Source organism: Cornus florida, unplaced genomic scaffold, assembly GCF_030987335.1.
Source record: "Cornus florida cultivar Cherokee Brave unplaced genomic scaffold, ASM3098733v1 CherokeeBrave_3.0.0_Hap2_Chr09, whole genome shotgun sequence".
NCBI lineage: Eukaryota > Viridiplantae > Streptophyta > Magnoliopsida > Cornales > Cornaceae > Cornus > Cornus florida.
The window spans coordinates 75,231,092-75,254,132 of record NW_026775579.1 but is presented as its reverse complement, the minus strand read 5'-3'; the positions used below and the strand labels follow the sequence as shown (position 1 = coordinate 75,254,132).

Below are 23,041 nucleotides of genomic sequence, written 5' to 3'. Positions count from 1 at the left end.
TTTGTTTGTTTGGAACTCTGTTCTCAAATGTGGTAACATATATACTTCATATTCATGGCATCAAAATAAATAATCGAAGCGATCGTCTCGATATAAGTAACTGTTTTGGCACAAAAGATTTTTTTTCTTCTTTTCTTCCCTTTTTTGAAATTTCGGCTAATTTCAAAAGAGTGCTTTTTTTATGTAAACAATTAACGTCAAACAAAAAATTTCGGCTAATTTCACCATGACAATTCGTCTTCGAAATGTTTATCGATCTCATTCATCCAAAAACCAGGATCGAGACTGGGGATCAAAACCAGATTTGAATTTTTGCGTAAGAGCTCCCAAAAAATAAAAAAGTATTAATTGGAAAGCATACAGTAACATTATAAATAGTAGTTCTCTGCGTACCTATTGCTTTAAGAACACTAATTCTGCTTTAAATACAAGAGATGCATTCATCTAGATAGAAAAACAAAGAAAAATAAAAAGAACACTCATTTCATGTTTCATAAATATAAGCACTCTCTTATTCTGCTTGAACCATCATTCACGTACATAATTACTAGTGCAAATAGGGATGTAAATGACATAGTAATTCCACAATCATTGCATATTAATTACAAGAAACGTCTGAGTTTTGGAGGAGCATACTGATTTGGGATGTTGAAGAAAGAACATTTTGTTTTCCGGTTGAAGATACCGCGTCCATAGGTAGATGAGAAAATGTCAACAAACAAGGGAAATTGCAATAGGACAAATGAGGTTACTGTGACACTAGCAAGCAAATCGATTGGAACAACAACCATTCTTCTCCGTTCACCAAGCACAATACCAAGGGTGGCAACAAAAGTGACCATCATTGTGGCAATAGATAAGAAAAGGGAGGCGAGACCAATTATTAGTCTCTTGGGTAATGAGTTGAGGAAATCATCTTTCGTACAGCGTGAAGTGAGAATGCTCAGGAACATTAACAGTAACTGAAGAGAATAGAGAGATTGCATCTGATAGAATGAAAACCATAAAGGAGTTGCGCTGTAGGAACTTGGGGTTTCCTGATTTTTCTTCAGTGCCACCTGGTAATGTGAAGGCTGCCGCAAACATAACAGTGACAATGAGAGCGGCCACGATTGTGAATGATCCTGCTGTATCTCTCATCCATTGTTCTCCTTCTTTGACTAAGTTATAGTGATAGTTTGAGAACAAATCTGAAGGAGTTTCTCCATTCCTGTTAGCAAGAAGTATATATGAAGATGGTACCGTCCTCTCCACCTCCTATCATACATGCATGTTGATGAGAAAGAACAAATTAAATTAACAATGAAATAAAAGTTCTGATAAGTACTACTTTCAAGTTTCAATCTAGCTAGCTAGAAACTTATATATTAATTTCCACAATTTAATTATATGAGTCGGTAGAAGGGCTCAAAGACATTATTAGCTCGCTAGCTAACATTGATTTCAGGGATTTATATAATTTTTGCAATATAATGACAGGGTCCTTAATTTCATATATACCAGTTACTTCTATGTTTGCTATATATTAATTAAACTATACTATTTTTAAAAAATCACACCAAAAGTATGATAAATCGATGATATAAATAGAAAGCTATCTAGCTAAGATTAATAGATTACCACCTTGTACCATTGTAGTTCTCTCTTCACTTTCATAGCTGCATCACGAGCTTTACTAAATACCTTCTGGGACTGTTGTTCTCCTTTCACTTCTTTTGGAGCTTCATATTGAATTCTAGGTCATCAATTTGGATAAATCAGAGCTGGATGTCCCGTTCATTTTCACCATTTGGTATGATTTCCTGAAGGTATTAAAAATCTGACCACCATAGCCAAATGGGCCTGGGCTAACTGAATAGGCTCATATATTTATGTAATGTTGGGCTCCATGTCTCTTTTGTAAAGATAGTGGGCTGATCTTATCACAGGCCATCACTGCTCTCAAACTTATTCTTAATGGCATAGTAGACATTTGTTATTGTGTGCAAGTGTGAGAATTTACTTAACAAAAAATATAAAAGAAATGTTAGACTTTCTGAAAAAAAATAAAAATAAAATCAAATGCACGATAGATCATCAATTCCTTGACATTGACTTGAGTCGTCTCGTTGCAGAAAAATATATTTTGTACATTTTAAAATATTTATACATGGATAAAATCACAAATTACTGTCATTAGTTTAATTTGGTCGCGAAACAAAGACTTTGAATATAACCACTCACCTGGTCAAAAATCAAGATGAGATTATTTTTGTGCAAATGTAGCTTAGCTTATGTTAAATAAAAGAGATAGAGAGACAGACATATATGAAATTGTACGATTCTGTATATTGAAGTATGTTTGAATCATGTACAAGGAGAGGTATAAATAGGTGAGAGATCACCAACGGCTATACAATAATCAAGGCATTAATCTATACAACGGTTATAGTATAATCTAACTATGGTAACAATCTATACAACGGCTATAATCTAATTATGTTAACATCCCCCCTCAAACTCAAGGTGGTAGAGCAGAAACCAACTTGAGTTTGGAAACTAATTCCCGAAATCTGCCTAGTGGATGAGCTTTGGTAAAAATGTCAGCAGTCTGATCAGCGGAAGTTATAGAATAAAGACGGGCAGTACCTCGAGCAACATGTTGACGCACAATATGACAATCAATTTCAATATGTTTGGTGCGTTCATGAAAGACATCATTATGAGCAATGTAAATAGCACTCCGATTATCACAAAGAGAACAGTGCCAGTGGAGTGCGAAATACCCAAATCTGTTAAGAGCCATCGAAGCCAAATAAGTTCTTGTGTGGAATCAGCAAGGGCATGATATTCGGCCTCTGTACTGGACCGGGAGACAACAGATTGCTTTTTGCTGCGCCAAGAAATGAGAGAGTTCCCAAGGAAGAAGCAATAGCCAGTAGTGGAACGTCGGTCAGTCGGATCACCTGCCCAATCAGCATCAGATAGGCACGTAACTCAAGTGAAGATTGAGAAGAAAAGTGAAGGCCCTGAAACATAATCCCTTTAATGTATCAAATGATGCGTAGTACAGTAGTATAGTGGGTAGATCTAGGTGCAGATAGGAACTGGCTGACAAGATGCAAGGCATAAGCGATGTCAGGTCGAGTCACAGTAAGATATACAAAACTGCCAACCACCTGGCGATACAATGTAGCATCACTGAGGAGTGTACCATCTAGAGGAGTGAGCTTGACATTGGTTTCAATGGGAGTAGGAGCTGTCTTGCAATCTGTGAGTCCAGCATGAGCAAGAATGTCAGAGCAATACTTGGCTTGGGAGAGATAATAGCCATCTGAATCAGAGAGAATCTCCAAGCCAAGGAAATAACTGAGGCACCCAAGATCCTTCATATCAAAGTGATGACTAAGAAAAATTTTGAGTACAGAGATACCTGCAAGATCATTTCCAGTGATTATCATGTCATCAACATAAAGTAAAAGAAGAGTAATACCAGAGTCAGTATTGCGGATGAAAAGACTGGAATCATATGAGCTTGAAGTAGATCCAAAATCTCCAATTGTAGTACTAAATTTTGCAAACCACGCCCTTAGAGCTTGTTTAAGACCATATAGTGCTCGACGGAGTTTACAGACTTGGTGTGGAAAGTGGTCATATCCTGGAGGGGGTTTCATATATACTTCTTCATTGAGATCGCCATTGAGAAAGGCATTTTTCATATCCATTTGAAACAATGTCCATTTTCGGGCTACTGCAATAGCCAATAGGCTACGGATAGAAGTAAGTCGAGCAACAGGGGAAAATATTTCCTCATAGTTAATGCCATATTCTTGGGTGAAGCCCTTTGTAACAAGACGAGCTTTGAAGCATTCCACAGAACCATCAGAACGAGTTTTGATTTTGTAAACCCATTTACAACCAACAACAGTTTTGTCAGAGGGAAGAGTAACCATGTCCCAGGTCTAAGCTTGTGCGAGAGCTTGTAATTCTTCTGCCATAGCTTGCTGCCAAAGGGGGTTAGAACTAGCCTCACGATAGGATTGAGGCTCATGATGAGACATGATAGTAGAGAAACACTGAAAATTTGTAAATAACTAGGAGGTTTTCTTACCTGATCAAATTGGCGAGGAGGTTTAGCAGTAGTAATGATATCTGATGAAGAAGATTCAGTAATAGGACTATCAAATGGAGCAGATTCGTCAGGTAAGGCCATTTGTGGGAGCTCAGATGGAGATTTAGTAACAAGGCCATCAGATGAAGCAGATTCATCAGGTAAGGCCATTTGCTGGAGTTCAGATGGAGACGTTATTTCTGGAGTAGATGAGGTAGTATTTGGAAGCTCAGATAAGGATATTGTATCTATGTCGTCTAGGAAGAGTTTAACTGAAGAATCGGTAAAGAAAAAGGGAGTAGAAGATGAAGATAGATGGAATTTGGATAGAGAAGAGAACATTTTGTGTTCCCAAAAGATAACATAACGAGAGATATGAAGACGTTTGGAAATGGGATCCTAACATCTGTATCCTTTGTGTTTAATTCCATAACCTAAAAAACAGCACAGTCGAGATCGAGGCTCTAATTTGGTACGTTCATGAGGTTGAAGTAATACAAAACAAGCGCATCCAAAAACTTTGAGTAGATTATAAGCCGGAAGGATCCTATATAAGCGTTCATAAGGAGATTGATTGCCAATAATAGGCATTGGAACACAGTTAATGGTGTATACAGCAGTGAGAGCTGCTTCCCCCCAAAAACACTCAGGACAAGAACTGGATATGAGGAGAGAACGAACAGTGTCTAAGATATGCCTATGTTTACGTTCAGCCCGCCTATTTTGTTGGGATGTGCCAGGACAAGACGAGTGAGAGATCGTGCCATGTTGGCGAAGAAATTTTAGAAAATTTGTTTCATTGTACTCCATAGCACTATCAGCACGAACAATCTTGATGGATCGAGAAAATTGGGTTTTGACCATGTTTGCAAAATCATAGTAAAGTTGGGGTAGTTCAGAGTAATTTTTCATGAGATATAGCCAGGTAAATCGTGAGTAATCATCAATGAAAATAACAAAGTATTTAGATTCTCCCATTGTAGTGTGAGGAGAAGGTCCCCATACATCAGAGTGAACTAGGTCAAAAGGAGCAGAAGTAATAAATGTACTTTTATTGAAAGATAAAGCAGGTTGTTTTGCAAGTTGACAAGGTAAATAAGTTACATCATCATTTTTAACTGAACCTAATTGACCAGTTGACACTAAGGAGCGTAAACGCCCAATAGACATATGACCTAATCGGGAATGCCAAAGGCTAAGGGAGGGAGTAGAGGTTGCTGAAGCAACAGTGGAAACTATAGAGAGCCGATGAGAAGGAATGCGGAGATGGATGAGCTCAAAGAGACGTCCCACTTTACGGCCTATCCCAAAGGTCTGCCCCATCTGTGGATCTTGTACATTACAACCAGAAGAAGAAAAAATGACATTAAGTCCAAGTTCACATATCTGACCAACAGAGATAAGATTGATTGTAAGTTTTGAAATATGAAAGGTATTTGAGAGTGAGACATTGGGGGTGGAAATTTGACATGTAAATGAGATCTATCAGCAGTATGAATTGTAGGTGTATTAATGGCAGGATGATGTTTAGAAAACATTGTAGAATCAGAAGTCATGTGATTACAGCATCCAGAATAAAAAAACCAAGAATTACCTGAGGTAACAGACATAACAGTAGAAGTAGGAGTACCATTATTAGAGAGGATCTGCTTAAGGAGAGCTTCGATATCATTGGTGGACATTGTTGTGACTGTAGGAACTGGAGGACAGGACCCCTCAGCAGTGACAGCAGTGATGGATGAAGATGGATGAACGTCGCTGGATGAAGAGCCTCTGAGAGAATTGGTGCGAGATTACCAGTTCTTAGGAAAATCATTATGGTAGTGACCTGGGCCTTTCTTGTGACAAAACTTGCATATTCTGGTGGGACAGGTTAATAAGGTATGATCGGTTTTATGACAGTAGTTACATTCCTTTGGAGAGGAAAATGATAAAATCGGTTTCTTTCTATGATAATGAGTAGCAAGGACTGCTGCATCTAGAGCCTGAGGTTGAAATGTACTTAGACGAGTTTCCTCTGAAAGAAGCTCAGTTATAGCATCTTCTAAGGTAGGCAAAGGATGCCGAAGAAGAAGAGAGGCTCGAACTGGTTCAAATGAGGGTTGAAGAGCCATGAGAAACATGATAACACGTTGCTGATCTCGATAAGTAGTAAACTTTGTAGTATCAGAAACACATGACCAATTGGGTTCAGAAAGAGATAGTTGATCCTAAATAACATGTATTTCAGAGACAAAGTTACCGATAGATTGACTAGGCTGTTGAGTTTTACTGTGAAGATTGGTCAGAAGTTGATATTGATGAGCGAGATCAGTAGTGGTGTAACGGTTCTTCAAAAAATCCCTGATGGATTTTGTAGAATTAAATCGGCCAAATTCGATACTGATAGATGAGATACAAGTGTTGCGAAACCAAGTAATAATTTGATGATTTTTGCTATCCCATTCTTCAAGACGATCACCATATTTTTCTGTTGTTTCTGTTTCAAGTCGCACGGGTTCGAAGACATCACTTGTAATAATGTACCATAATTTCTTACCTTTAAGAAAACTGGACATAGCTTGGGACCATAGGATATAATTTGAACAACCTTGTAAAATAGTCCCAATAGGATTGGAATTGTCAGATCTGTCCATAACTGAAATATGAGAGGTGAGATATAAAGAGACAAATTTAGTGGGCCTAAACTTGTCACAAGAGTAAGCCCAAAATCTTTACTGTTTTTTTTTTTTTTTTTGATAAGTCCAAAATCTTTACTGTTACCCCCAAAATTGTGCACAATTAGAGAGATGAGTTTGCATAGGGCACCGACAGAAATATCTTCAATCACAGTTGGCAGCGTGTGATTGAAGATGGTGGTGAGGATTCCCGGTGGTGGCAACAGAGATGACTCGGGGCAGATAGCGCGGAACAATGGTGATCTCGGCTGGTGGTGGCGGCTGGTTTAGCCGGAACACCGGTGACCTTGGCTGGTGGTGGCGGCTGGTTCGACCGAGGATGACTCGTCTAGTGGTGGTGGCTGGTTTGGGCTGAACAGTGGTGACCTCAGCTGGTGGTGGTGGCGGCTGGTTCAGCAGTGACCTTGGCTGGTGGTGGTAATGGCGAAGAGCTGCAGCGTCGAGGACAGCGGGCCAGCGGTTGAAGCTTACAAACGGCAAACCCAACTGGAACAACGGGTGATGAAACTGAAAGGTATGGGTTTTGATTTTTGGAATAATATGAAATCGGGTTAGACTTCAAATAACAATTTCAGCAAGAGATATAGAGGGAAAAAAATAATAATAATGGTGCAGATGAAGAACATATAAGCAATACAATGGCGAGGGAGGCGACAATGAACAGATAAGTTGTTCAGCACAGGCCATCAATCGATGGCTCTGATACCACGTTAAATAAAAGAGATAGAGAGACAGACATATATGAAATTGTAAGTTTTGTATATTGAAGTATGTTTGAATCATGTACAAGGAGAGGTATAAATAGGTGAGAGATCACCAACGGCTATACAATAATCAAGGCATTAATCTATACAACGGCTATAGTATAATCAAACTATGGTAACAATCTATACAACGGCTATAATCTAATTATGTTAACAGCTTAAATCAAAATCTTAAGTTAATTAAATTTTTTTTTTTTTTTTGGTAAGTAAAGTTAATTAAGTTGTTTAAACTAAGTAAATTTAGTTTTATTGTATCATCATAGTTATTTTAATGCCTAAAATGTTGAATAAATAATAATGAAAAAGATTTTGGCCCATTACACTAACTGAATATTAACTGCAATTCATCAAATTCACGGACAAATGAAATCATATTTTAAATAAAATTTATTTTCCAGCACGGAAAATTCAAGACTACTTGAATAGTACCGTTACTAGTCTTAGAAGGGACCTCGCTCAATTTTTTTGGACATCCTTAATTTTATTAAGTAATTTCCTTGATATATGTTGTTGTTGATGTCATAATCATAGTTAGTAAAATACGGTACGAAAAAAATACTGATACGGAAACGTTCGAGTATAATTTGATATTTTTTTTAAAATACGTTTAAAAAATTCGTTTTAAAAAAACGAAAACGTAAAAATATAAATACGAATGCGTACGTGTATAATACGTTATATGCACTAAAAATTCGGGACCAAAAATTCGGGTATACATATCTTATTATTTTCTTATATATCATATATTTGTAACGACAATGAATAATAGGTAACAAATAATAAAATAAATATATCACAATAATCATAACAGAAATAAACTATCTAAATATAATTAATCAATAACCATAGGTCCATAACATTTTCAATTCATCACAAAATTAATGAAAAAAATTCTAATTAAATTAATCAATTATGTTGCCTAAATTAAAAATAAAATGTAGCTGTTTGAACCTCTTATGATACTTTTGAACAAATTTCAATATCTCTACCTCTTAACCCGAATAAATGTGATTCGACTATTGAAATACCTTCATGATAATTAGAGTTTTGTTCAACATGATCCCAAAATGCATCCCCCTTTTTTTCTTTTTCTTTTTTTTCATTTTTCCTTGATAGCCTATATATTTATAATAAATGCATAAGTATATAGTGATATTTGTGAAAATATCTTTATATTCTACTAAAACATTTAGTTAATGTGGTGATTTACAAACTACCAAAATAATAATAATAATAATAATAATAATAATGAAGATACTAACAAAATTTAAAAGATCTCAAAACAAAACAAAAAATTTATAAATGTCTACAAACATCAATAAAAATCTGTGATTGTTCAAAATTATAGTGTTCCACAAAGTATATATATGTGTTTTATTATTTTGATTAAAGATCAAGTATTGGATTGACAATAATAAGAGATTAAAAAAAATAATAAAATAGAATGATAGTAGAATAACTAAGTGGTCACAATCTTTAACGAAATTGCACAACAAATAGTATTATTTTGATAGTGTGAAAGAGAAGGGCTATACCAAACAAAAGATGGTAGTTTGTATTAAAAATGTATGTTTGAGAAAAATATACAATTAGAAACGTGAACGAAATTAAAAAAAAAAAAATTAGGTTACCATAAATTATAAACACGAATTAAACGGAGCAACCAAAATGAATAAACGCGTTAAATACGAGATGATGAAAATATATATATATATATATTTTATTTTATCTTTCAATTCTGATAAATAAATGAAAGTATTTTCTCAAAATTTGTAAATAACAATAATAATAGGGATTATGGTAGGTACATAAACTGTGTAGGTTTGCCAATAAACATTACTACATCCATTAATTAGTGAACAGGCCCTTAGTGTCTTCATTTTTTAGGTCCGTCATGAGGGGGGTCACCTTTTTTCAATCAACAATAGAACTATACAAGTTGTTCCAAAGTCTTCTCTCTCTCTTTTAACAAGGACAGAATAAGTGTGTATCACAAAATTTTTATTTTTTCTCAATTTGTCTCGCTTTTATTTATTTATTTTTTTATATAGGGGGGTAATATTCATAGTCTTGGTGTATCTTTGAGATTGGACAATGGGATTCAATAATGACGAGTTGATAGTGGCTAATTGTAATGTGTAGGCGCTTCTACATTAATTTAAAAACTTAAGTTGTTGGGTAGTGTTACATATCCACCCATTTATACACAATTACTTTCCCATTTGGATCCAATGTGGAACAAATGACTCTTGCAACATTCTTCCGCACCCGAACTCGCAATGTCTTCGTTTCAGTCAGGCCACCTTGCTTATTCGAGTGAGTCACCCGGACGTCTTCTGGGCCAAGCGTTTGGCGTGGCATTGGATCAAGGATTGGGTCTGGCTCTGATACCAATTGTAACGGGTGGGTGCTTGCCTATTTACTCAAAAGTTCAAGCTGTTAAGTAATATTATATACCTACCCATTATCCGATATGGAATAAATGACCCTCGTAACACTAATTAACTTTTCATGAAGGCCGTCCATGAGTGGGGTAACCTTCTGTCAATCAAAAATGGCAATAGAACGATATATATATATATTTCCCAAGTCTTCACTGTCTCTTTCAAAAATGGATGGTGATGACAAAGTCTGTGTTTTTTTTTTTTAATTTATCTTTCTTTGGGAGCCAGAATTTTAATTTTTCGTCTAAAAAGAAAATTATGAAATTCAACTGAAATGTTAGTTGGAGTTATTGAGGGTGAGGAGGAATGTTAGACCCATGCTCAACCATTTTACAGACATCTCATACTTAGTTAATAATTACTCTCTTGATTGTGGAAGTAAACTTGAAATCATACCACATAAATTGTAATGTATTTTGTTTGTGATAAGATTTTCTTACTCATCGGTGAGAAGATTATTCTTACTAATTATTAATGTAGTCCAATCACAAATGCACAAATAGTTTATAATTTCAAATTTTGAAAAGTAATAAACAAAAAAATCAATCAATTTATTCTAAAAAAAATTATTGTCCTTACTTATCACTTTTCTAATTTTATAATTACGGTACTTGTGTATTTATGATTAGATCACATCAGCGATCAATAGTGATGACCTATGTCTTGTCCGTTTATTTATTACGGGTTACATACTTTGTGTATGATCATTGATCATTATTATTTATTTTCGTATGCTTGACACTTATAGTCTCAATATTTGTTTGTTTGGACCTCTGTTATCAAATGTAGTAACATATATACTTCATATTCATGGCATCAAAATATATAATCAAAGCTATCGTCTTAATATAGGTAGTTGTTTCGGCACAAAAGATTCTTCTTTTTCTTTTTTCTTTTTTGTTATAAACAATTATATCAAACAAAAAATTTCAGCTAATTTCACCATGCCAAATTCTCTTTGAAATGTTTACCCAACTCATTCATCCAGAAGCCAGGATTGAGACTGGGGATCAAAACTAACGTTTGATTTTTTGCATCAGAGCTCCCACAATCGCAATTTATTAACTGGAAACCCCTCAAAATTATGAAGTTTTACTACAGTAAACAACATACATCTCAATTAGTGCAAATTTAAATTAGTTACATCTACCTGTTGTGGATAATGATCTGGATATATTTAATAATCAAATTAAAGGGCCAATTTTTCTCATCAAAATCACAGAGTATATGCCCATTAATGCATGTTTGCCATCAAAATATATAACGATCTATCACCTATGTTCACCATAATTTATACGCTATACAATTCACATTAACAATTAATGTCCCCAATAAGAACTTATATACCATGACAATGTCCTCGCACAAGTCGTCAACCGACACTAGTTTAATCATTCTTTAGCAAAATCTGCATAGTATATATAACTAGAGTTTATTCAAATGGATAGACGCAACGCTTCAACCGGAGTTTCAAAATAAATGCGTTAAAAATATTTGATTCTAACCTCGTATCTTCTTTCTTTTTAGGAGAGATGTATTAACTTGGATAAGAATACCAATTTGATCTTTCAAAAATATAAGCACCTTCTTATTCAGCTTGAAGTAGTCATCCATATAATTAAAAGTACAGATAGAGATTATATTGAATCATGATACGAATTATGTAAATGACAAAATAATACAACAATATATCATTGCATATTGATTATACATCATATGAATCCCTGCATTTTGGCGGAAGATAGTCATTTGAGTTTTTGAAGAAGGAACATTAATTTTGTTTTCCCGTTGAAGATAGCACTTCCATAATTCCATTAGTAGATGAGACCATATCAACAAACAGGGGAAATTGCAGTGTAGTAAAGTAAATAAGGTTACTAGGACACTAACAAGCAAAGTACCTTAGACTAGCAGCCCATCTTATTCGTTCACCATGCACAATAACAAGAGTGACAATAAAAGTTAATTACCATTATGGCGGCAATGGACAAGAAAAGTGTTAGAATATATTAATATATATTCTTATTATATTATATAATATCTTCTATCTTGTATATGATTTCAATATATATTTACCTTGTATAGGATTACTTGTTCATCACTCATAACCCTCCCTATATAAACCCCTCTTGTATCTTTTATAATTCACATCAATATACAGAGTTCAATTCTGTCTCTTATTTCTAACATGGTATCAGAGCCTTTCGATCTCTGGTAAATAATCTACCAGTTTATCGAAGTCACCGCCGGGGATGGCACCATTAGCCTTATCCTTGGCGGCGGCCGTCAATCAACACGCTTCCGCACTCCAAGATCTTCATATGCCCCGTTCAAGGAAGCCTCGTTGTCTAAGTCTTTCTCCGAGAAACTTAACGAGATGCCTCGTTTAGAGAAGCCCCGCCAAGGGATGCCCTGTATAGGGCAGCCTCGTTGTTTAACAAGATGTCTCGTTGTTTAACGAGATGCCTCGTTCAGAGATGTTCAACGTGTCCGATTAACTCCGTCACTGCGCCACCATGCGCTTAAATGGTAATCCCACTTTTCCATGCGCTTTCACGCGCACTAGCGGTAATCCCGCACTTCATCATGTTAGATTAGTTTCGTCACCGCACCATCACGTGCCATTAATGGTCATCACATGCACCACAGCACGTTTGATTCGACTGCCACGCGCCCAAGAGCATCAGATCCACGCCGCGCCACGTGTCAGGCCACGTCATCAGTTGCCCAATTAACCTCCAAGACACATCAATAGCGGTGCCAGCAGTAATGCCATGTCAGTTGCCATGTCAGACACAATTAGCAACGGTGCGAGCAGTAGTGCCACGCCACCTGTCACGTCAGTTGTTAATCATGTCTCCATCTTCATCATGGGTGAAAACCCATCTTCACCAAATCGCTTCCGCCATGCCGCTTTCAAGATCTCATTTCCAAACTCAAGCTGATTTCATTCAATCTACCTTGAGTTTGAGGGGGGCTGTTAGAATATATTAATATATATTCTTATTATATTATATAATATCTACTACCTTGTATAGGATTACAATATATAGTTACCTTGTATAGGGTTACTTGTTCATCACTCGTAACCCTCCCTATATAAACTCCTCTTGTATCTTTTATAATTCACATCAATATACAGAGTTCAATTCTGTCTCTTATTTCTAACAAAAAGAGTGGCCAAACAAATTATCAATCTCTTGGGTAAGAGATAATGCATATGATATAACAAAAATTGTGATAGAGTTTTATATGTATATATATATATATATTTAATTTTAAACATTGGCAAGAAATACTCACGCACTAGCTCACTTGTTCCTATGGGACCGGACTTGAACTCTCGACCTTCTAATTCAGAAGACGATGAAGTACTATTAGGTTACAGCATTCGGTAAAATCATAAACCATAAAGGAGTTGCGCCACAGTTACTTGGGCTTCCTTGAATCATCTTCAATTACCACCATGGTAATGTGAAGGCTGCATCAAAACATAACAGTGATAGCCAGAGTGGTCACAATTATACATGATGTTGTCTCTCTCATTAATTTTTCTCTTTCTCTAACTAAATCAGAGTAAAAATTTGAGAACAAAATTGGAAGAGTTTCTTAATTATTGTGAAGATGGTACAGTCCTCTCCACCTCCAATCATGGTTAATGAGAAATAAATAATAAAATTAATAATGAAAGTTTTGAGTACTTCCAATGTATCTAAAACTAAAAGCTTGTTAAATTCCAAGTTTTGAAGGACAATTATGAAGTCGACATAAAAACTACAGTACTTGATCCAAATGGATGGGAATGGATTGCTACAACCAAAAAATTCATCCCTCATTTTTCCCTTTCTATTGCAAGGAAGGAAGCAATCTGTAGATTGCATCTATGATCTAATTATGGCAATTCAAAAGTTATTTGAGAAGGTTTCCCAAGAGTTGATGTATGTAATTAACAACCCAAACTAGGGAGTCCGAAGTGTTAACCGGGTCCTTACCCAACCCGAGGTCATCTAAGGGTAATATGGACATTTCTAAGATTAAAGTAGAGTTGGTACACTTTACAGCGTTCCCCATTATGGTGTCATTGGCTAGATGCAGAATGGACAAAAATGGAAAAGAAGAGAAAAGGGGCAGCTACAGGACTCGGTTGGTCGAAGTGTAAAGGCCTACACGTCGACAGAAAGAGGACTTTTAGTCGACGTGTAGTCCACACGCGTCAACTGAAAGAGGACTTCTCGTCCAACAGTTCTTGACTTCAAACTTATGCCTCGAACCCTGTAGAAGGATTGCTGGTAGATCAACAACACTCCGCAAGTGTCTTGATCCAGTGTGATCTGAAATTCTTCTTATTTGAATCTGAATTTGATGTAGAAGAAATAGATTTGTTTTCTCTGAACATTGTATATGCAATAGTCAATAGACTTTAACATGATTAGGATTTGAACAAACAGTCTAAATTCACTCGTGTGTATATAGTGTATATGCTCTTAAAAATCTCACGAAAAGGCATTGAAAATAAATCAAAAGTTTTATGCAAAAAGCCACACAAACATAAATGAGAGAACATGTTTATATAGACTTTTCAAATCCTAGATATACTTGGAAAGAAGTTAAATTCATGCACAGGTTTTTGGAAAGAAGTCTATACTAAATTGGAAGTTAAAACAAATCAGGAAACTAAGTTACCAAAAACTATCTGAAGATCTTGAACCGGTTCAAGTTAGCCAGTGTTGATTTTGTTTTAAGAAAAAAGAAGCTATGCATCTTGAATCGGTTTAGTTGCCTTGAACCGGTTCAAGTTGGCCAGACTTGAACTTGAAGATTTAAACACTTAGAAAATTTTTGGCAATATGAGTTTTGAAAAACCTATGATGTATGCAAGTGTCCTAACCTCCTAACTCAACTTTTTAAAGTGTTGTTCTTACATTTTCGTAGATTTTAAGCTATCGAACACAAACAACTTTTCAATTCCGTAATCAATCTCGAACTTGAATTTAAACTTAGAATTACAACTCGATCAGACTTGTTTTGCACCGAAATTAGCCAATTACAAAATATATATCTCACATAAACAGTTAGGAGTAGCCCACAAAAATAGTGCCAACAACCTCTCCCATTAGGCAATGTGGGATGTCACAACCACCCCTTCTTGGAACATAACCACCATCCTCATTTGACTAATCCTCACATACTTGTGCATGCTTTCTCCATTTCCGATTGAAGATTAGCTCCGATACTATTTTTCAAGCTATGAACCCATCCTTTAAAAAATGTCAACTAACACCGTTCATTAATATTGCGTAAGCATGCAAAAATCCTTCTTATATTAAGTTGCAACTCTTAAAATAGAGATGGTTTGTTGTCACACAGAAAAAGGAATTGGGATATTGTGCAATGTTTTGAAACCACTGGGGTTAGTGCACCAAGGCCAAAATATTACATTACTTTTAAAATGAGATATTTATTTTAAAATAAATAAAAATAAAAAGGTAAACGCTTATTCTCTCTGTCCCAATTTAGATGTCACTTTTAGGGAGTAAAATTTTTTAAAGAGACGTGGGACATGCCTTGTCTTCCTGAAAAGTTACTACTTTGCCCTTCTAAGTTTTGAATATTCAAATTTGAAATTTTAAACTTCAAGAACATATATGGAAAGATTAAAATATATTATTTGAAAAAGAAAAGTGACAATTATTTTGGGGCAAACCAAAAAACAAAGCATGACATTTTTTTTTGGGACAGAGAAAATATTTTGAAAAGAAATGAGTATTTTAAGACGGCCAAAAATTTATAAAAAAAAAAAAAAAGAAAAAGAAGAAGAAAAAGAAAAAAGAAAAAAGAAAAAGTGGTGACTTTTAATCTAGGAGTGTGTAATTGATCTATCTCATTTTTATTTATTTTTTCTTAGCACCCGTGCATGCATCTTCTTTCTTTATTTCTTTCTTTCTATCTTTCTCTTTCTCTTTCTCTTTCTCCCCGTTGAATGAAATACCTGGGGTGCACCAACCCCACAATAATTGTACTGAAGATTAGCACTAAATGGAATCTATGATTGATCATACTCCACAAGATTCAATGAGAGAGATGCCTTAATTTATTATTCCTATCCTTTAATATATTCTAATTCACAAGGCTTTCTACTGTGTAATTACTCAGCTCCTTAAAATGGGGCCGAGGGGGATATCATTACCTCCATTATTATCCACACCCAATTCACAATTTCCTGTTCTTTTTCATCATCTTTCTCTCTGATGTCAAGACCACTACATGCACTTCACCGTCACTTTTTTCATCGTCTTTCCATTTCCAAAAAAAAAACAAAAGAATAAAAGAAAGAAGTGGGTGGACCAATCTTCACAATAATTTCACTGAAACTTAGCATTTGATTGGTCATATATATTTTACAAGAGTCTATGCATGCATGAAATATGCCTACCTTTATAACTAATATATGTCCCTTAAATCTACTTATCTTGTAGTAGTTTAAGACGTATGTGAGACAGTGCGATGCACACTTACGGTTACTTTTGTAGGGCTTGGCCACGACACACGCTTAGAGTTAGTTTGGTAAACAGAAATGGAATGATCATTTCACTTTGTAATTCTCTTTCTCTTGGATTAGTTTGGTAGGCAAAAATAGAATGGTCATTCCACTTTATAATTCTCTTTATGTTGTTTAGTGTGTCCTTATAAAAAGTGAAATGGTCATTTTTCTTCTTAAGATATGGAATACTCATTCCATTTCCATTAATAACTAAATAATAATAATTCAAAGACAAAAAGCCCCTTACCTTCATTAGGACCCCTCTCTCATGGTTTCTCGTCTTTCTCTCTCCCTCTCTAACGTAACCCAATATCTCTCGCTTCACACATACGATATAGCAAAATTTTCAGCTAATTTCACCATACCAATTCCTCTTTGAAATGTTTACAATCTCATTCATCAAAAACCAGGATTGAGACTGGGATCAAAACCACGTTTGAATTTTTTGGTAACGAAATCCCCTCAAAATTAAGAAGTAACTTCACCACATTAAACCACATGCATCTCAATATTTAAATTATATGTCCATTAATCCATGGTTGCCATCAAAATATATAACGACCCCCTATGTTGACCATGATTTATATGCAAAACAATTCACATTAACAATTAATGTCCCCAATTAGAACTGATATACCATGACAATGTCCTCGCACTAGTCGCTCAGCCGTCATTACTTTAACCATTGGGATTTTTACATATAAATGGGGTTAGGGCCCCAAATTTACACATTGACGGAGTCAAAGTCTTATATTTTCACAAAAATGAGTTTGACCTAAATGATGACTTGGCACATGAAGTTTTACTATTTAAAATTTTTGTTATCTAAAATGCCCTTCTCCCTATTCTAATGCATTTACCCTATTACCCTTGTTATTTCCTCATCTAATTTTAGCCATTGGAGCCCTAATCATTCAGAATCCTTATTCGTGCGCCCTCTTTGGCTGTTTGGGCTTTCCGGGAAAACAGCCATTGACGGCGAGCTAGAGCACCGAAGTTCTCAATCTTCAATTTGGTGGACAACAGCAAGACGGAGGAAGGTCCAGTCATGGAGAATGGAACTTGAAACAGCACAATCCTTCAACAATCCCATTTTAAGGGTCGAAGAGATGGTAAATTGGGTTTCTCTATTCTGTTTTCTGGCATGTGTAATAAGATTAGGGAACACAAGATTTGTGCATGATTTTGTGTATTTGGTGTTTGTTTCTTGTTACAGATTCAATTTTTTTTGTTAAATGTGAATGAAAGTGGATTGGTCTCTATTGATCATGGTTGATTTTTGGAGTTTTTGAGTGTTATGATTTTTGGTTGCATACCTTATAAATCCTGCCTCATTTTTTATTTGTTGCCATTAGTTTCATTTATTTTTCTCTCCATTATTTACTTCTCTCTTCATATATTTGAGCACCAAAAGTACAACCATTATCACTTTCTTGACTATGAATGCTACAAGATTGGCACATGTTTATAAAACTGGCATGTTCTTAAATGTATTTATCTATTTGGATGTGAAAAATTATATGTATATTGTACAGACTTTTTTTTTTTTTTGCATACTTATTTTCCGAAAAAAATAAAAACAAAAATTACATGTTTATATGGAGTATCCTAGTATGGTTATTCCGAAGTCTTAATAGAATAAGATGAGGTTTCTGTAATGATTGAGTGGCTAACTTTAGGTGTCTGGAAAATTACATCTCCTGTAAAAATACATATTTTTCTCTTATATATGTGTGTGTGTGAGATTGTAAGCCAACACATCAAATGGGCAATAGGCCAACTGGTACAAACCCCTCCTTCCCAAAGGGGGAGGTCAGGGTTTGAGCCTCAGTGGAGGCATGGGTGTGTGTGTGATTGCTTAACTTTCCAAAAGAATAAAAAATAAGATAAATCCCAACACCTTAGATGAGACAGATCCTTTGACCACAACTGGGTATTTGGATTAAACTAAAAAAAAAAAGTGAACTGGAAACCTGCAATTTTTATAGGTTATAACAGTTTACCTGGTTGTTTTGAATTAATTTTAGCCCTTTTCTTCCGTTTTTTTTTTCGTTGTCAAATCTTGTGAATTTTTCTTGCAATTATTGTGGACACTTATTTACAGTAAAGGAGCTTACTTTGTTACTGATGCACATTTCAATTGAAGCCTCATGTGATTGTTAAGTTAAGTTGGAAATTGCCTAGTTAAATGAGTTCCCTCTCATGCACAAACTCTAATCGGGGGTGGTGGGAATCACATGCATGTTTAGCAAGGACATGTTAGAATATAATGTTGCTGGAAAGAATTGAACTATCTGAAATGTTTATGTTTATAGTTTTGGATCCTACATTAATTTAGTTGTATTTTTCTATGTTACATGAAGACTGTGTTCTTTGTGATGATACTTTGGGGATGATTGGACACTCCATTACAAGAAAAATGCTCTTTTATGACCTGTGATTAACGACATGCATAAAAAAACAAGCCTTATTAAGTACTATTTAAGCCTTTATGTTTTGGACAAGTCGTTAAATGTTATATTCACGGCTTATATTTAATTGCCCATTTTATTTTCTTTTAAAGGCCTATCTTTTATTATTATTGTTATTATTATTATAACGACATGCTTGTTACATCGTCCATATTGGACCCAAAATTACTTTAAATTAATACCATTCCCTCGCTATTTACTTATGGAAAAAAATATCGCCCAATAAGCCCTAAATTTCAGCCTCACGGTTGATCCCTTCCAAGCAATAGAACAAGAATCCTGCCTAATCCTTCTCCGTTCCAAAGGAAAACTCTGCAGCTGGTCGATCTAGATTCAAGGAGTAAGCTTGGCTATGGCTTCCATTTTTGCTTCAATCTTGTACTCTTTACCGGTGCTTCAACAGTTCTTCAATTTCATCCCTAATTGTGAGTTTTATTATAATTTCCACTTTCTTTTAGTTTTAATGTTGTGAGATAGATTACGAGAATATGAATTTGATTGTGAGATTGAGGGTATATATATATATATATATAATGGTTGAATTTGGTTTTTGGGGCTACTTCACTGCACTCCTTTATTGCTGTATTTGCTATCTTGTGATCGCTTTACGGGTGTGATTTGGCTTGGATAGTTCGGTGGAGATTGGCATTGGGTATGCTTAAAGGAGAATGGGTTGTTACTGATTTGCTGTTCTCCCCTTATATGTTGAAATTAATCCACACTTGAATGGATTAATTTCAACATATACTCTCTTTCAATCTCAGAAATTATCTTGATTTTCCTGCCAATTCCAATTATGGGTAGCCAGATAACAAAAATGTACATCAATTATGAATTCCATCTAATGGCAGATAATGAAAATTAATAGGATAATTATTTATGTCGGCAAGTTGTCTTTCGAGAGGCATGATGAAAATTAATTTGGATGTCGTTTCCTTATAACATACTGTAAAAATTAATTTGTATTTATAATATATGTAAATATTAAATGGAAGCAAAGTATGTAGTTAGCCTTCACACGAAGTCATCAAATGCTATTTTAATGGTGTCGAGCTTCTCAGTATACCCATCTTTTGTGTACATGTTGGAGACTTGAAGGAACTCTACTATTTAGTCTTGGCAAAATATTAATGGATAGAATTCCCAAATCTGACCAGCATAGGGCACGATTTGTTTAGATGCAAAATGCTTTCCAAAAAATATTGAACTATGTTTGGGGCACTGAAAACTGGAATTGCATTTTGTTGCTTCTAAAGACAACATTTTATGTATTTTTAGCAAAAGTAACTTATCTATTGTACTTGTTTAAAGACGTTCTGGATCTGAACTCTCTTATTCTTTTAGCTATTAGCTTAAATTCTAGGGTTTTTGGTTTGTTTTGCCACTCTTTTGAGATTATTATTATTTTATTTTTGTATATATTTTAGAAAGCTAAGAAGCTTCACCAATCATCTTAAAAGTGAATTCCCTTATGACAATTTGTATTAACCTTCCTTTATTTATTTAATTTTTGCACAAAACCTTCCCAATTAACCAAGGGAGGTTACTTTAAAGGGCAATAACTAAAAAAATAAAAACATTTTCAAAAGAATGCGTCAGGATTTTAGTATGATGTACTATTAAAATCACTGGGCCTTACTTCTTTTGGGTGGAGAATATTTTCTTTCACTTTATTTTCTAACGTTCTTTTATTTCACAAATCATTTAATTTACAACTTTTTTTGGAAGAATATGTATAGATTTTGCATTCAACTGTCAAACAAGAGCGTGTTCTATAGAAGCATCTTCCCCCTTCTTCTTTTTTTATCAGTAATTAATCTTTTCCATCCTTTTGTTCTTTGATGTGGCTTGTACTGAATTTGATGTTTTATGTTTTTCCTTTCCCCTTTCCATGTCATATATGTTAGTTATACTTGTGGTAGGTTTTTCATTCATTTTTCTCTCTTCCGTAATCTTGTAATCTTGTTCTTTAGTCTTTGTTCTTGTGGTAGGTTTGTAATTTGTCTTCCATTTCAATCTAAATAGTTACCAACATGCTCTTTTTATAGTATCATTTTCGTCGAAGCAGTACCATGAAGGTTGTATAAGACCCAATTGATTTTATGTCTAAGCGCCTAAAAAAAAAAAAAAAAAAGAGAATGCTTAGAGACTTATTACAAAAAAAAAAGAAAAAAAAAATGAATGCTTAAAAGAACATCAATTGGTCTTGTACACCAAACACCTTGATCCGGCCAAATACCTTGATCCTTCAGATGATTTTGATATAAAGATAAATGAACCAAGTAAAAATCCATTATATTTTTTTATTTATAATTTAGCTATCTTTATCATTATTATCTACTATTTTCCCTTTCTAGTGCTTTTATACTTTGAAAAACACTATTACAAGGAGTACATGGAGTAAGAGAATAAACAGATAATTTCTTTCATGCTATTTATCCTTTTTAAATTGTTTTCTGCCTTTGTCAGTGATTCAATGCCTGTAAAATTTGTTTACTCAAAATGGTACTAATCAGTTAATCAGGATATGTAGTGTTGATATATTTAAAGAAAATATAAATCAGTTAATCAGGATATGTGCATACAATAGTGTTGGTAAATTTAAAAATCATTATAAATCATATGAAGCATTGACACTTAAAGAGTATGAACATGTATGTAAATTCATTAACATATATTTGTTCCTTAATATCTAATTTCCTCTTTAGTTTCAGTTTAGCCTGTTGCAGACAGCTGTAGAGATGGCCTCAATGGAGAACTTACTACAAATCCCTCAGGCTGTTGCTTGCAAAGCCCGTGGCAAGCGTGGTTGTGCGACTCATCCTCAAAGCATCACTGAAATGGTAAGAATTTCAATAAATATCACTTGTGCCGTAGTTGGACACCCTGATGATTTTACTACTTTCATTTTATTCATATCCATTGTTTTCTTTTTCAATTTTTCTTTCTTTTTAGCAAGACTTCCATTCTAAAATATGTTAATAGGTTTGTCAATTCTGGAGATGTTACTTGATAAAATTAGTATCATACTTGGAAAGAGAAAAAAAAAATAAAAAATAGGATCAGAATATTATAAAATTACACTTCCAGGCAAATGATTTATGATTAATTATATTCTAAAATGGTGATATCTTATAAATTCTCTCTTTTTTATGTAGTCCCGATGGAGAAATAAAACAAAGTCCTTTATGAGATGTCATTTACAAATGGAGTCAGTTGTTTGTATTCAATTCTTCAATTGTATTCGTCCTCTTACTCATTAAAATATGTTAAATAAGCAATTATTTGATTTCCACCTTCCTTCACCTATAAAATAAGACAAAATTAAGGAAAAATATATTCTGGAAACTATGTCATTTAATTTACAACTTCTTTTGAAAGAATATGTATAGATTTGCATTTAACTGTCAAACAAGAGCATGTTCTATGGAAGCAAGTAGACTGTCTATTTTGATTTCTTTTAGCATGTATGTAAATTCATTAACATAGCTGTAATGATGTGTATAACTAATAATGATGGGTTGGGTTGTATTGATTTTCATTAATGATGTGTTGGTTTAATTGATTTTCATTTTTGCGTTTTAGAAAATGTGTATATATTTGAATTGGTTTAACATTTTAAGCAGTTTGTGGCAGTAGTACTATTTGGTTTGCTAATCTGGCAGTATACCTTGAATGTGTTGTTCATGCATACAAAGGATTGGCTCATTAAATTCTTCCTTTTATGTTCTAAAAATCTAAATCTCTAATTGCCATTAGGGCATTTTTGGCATATAATCTTTAATTTAGAGTATCAAGAAACATTAAGATTAAAATTTGTTGAATTTAATTATTAAATATAAGGCAATTAATTTATTTGCAGGTTTTTGGGTAGGATTGGAGTGATTTTACCTTCTAAAGGGGATTTATTCTTTCTTTGAAGACATAAATCTTCATAATTAAGGTGAGTGTTTGATCTAAATTTGTAACACTTGTATATATACTGATGTTGATATGAAATTAATTTTTTATGTACCTTTGTTTCAATTCTACTTTGGAATTTTCTATGTTTAG

At 34.3% G+C, this 23,041-nt stretch overlaps 1 protein-coding gene across 1 annotated transcript; it reads right to left on the bottom strand.

The window, feature by feature from the left end:
* Positions 1-464: 464 nt before the first annotated feature.
* Positions 465-1,770, bottom strand: LOC132273356 (ankyrin repeat-containing protein ITN1-like). Its single transcript, XM_059774319.1, has 2 exons — positions 1,624-1,770; positions 465-1,257 (listed from the first exon to the last, which is right to left on the bottom strand). The coding sequence occupies exons 1-2, from the start codon at positions 1,654-1,656 to the stop codon at positions 913-915; spliced, it is 378 nt and encodes a 125-aa protein (XP_059630302.1). The 5' UTR covers positions 1,657-1,770; the 3' UTR covers positions 465-912.
* Positions 1,771-23,041: the final 21,271 nt, after the last annotated feature.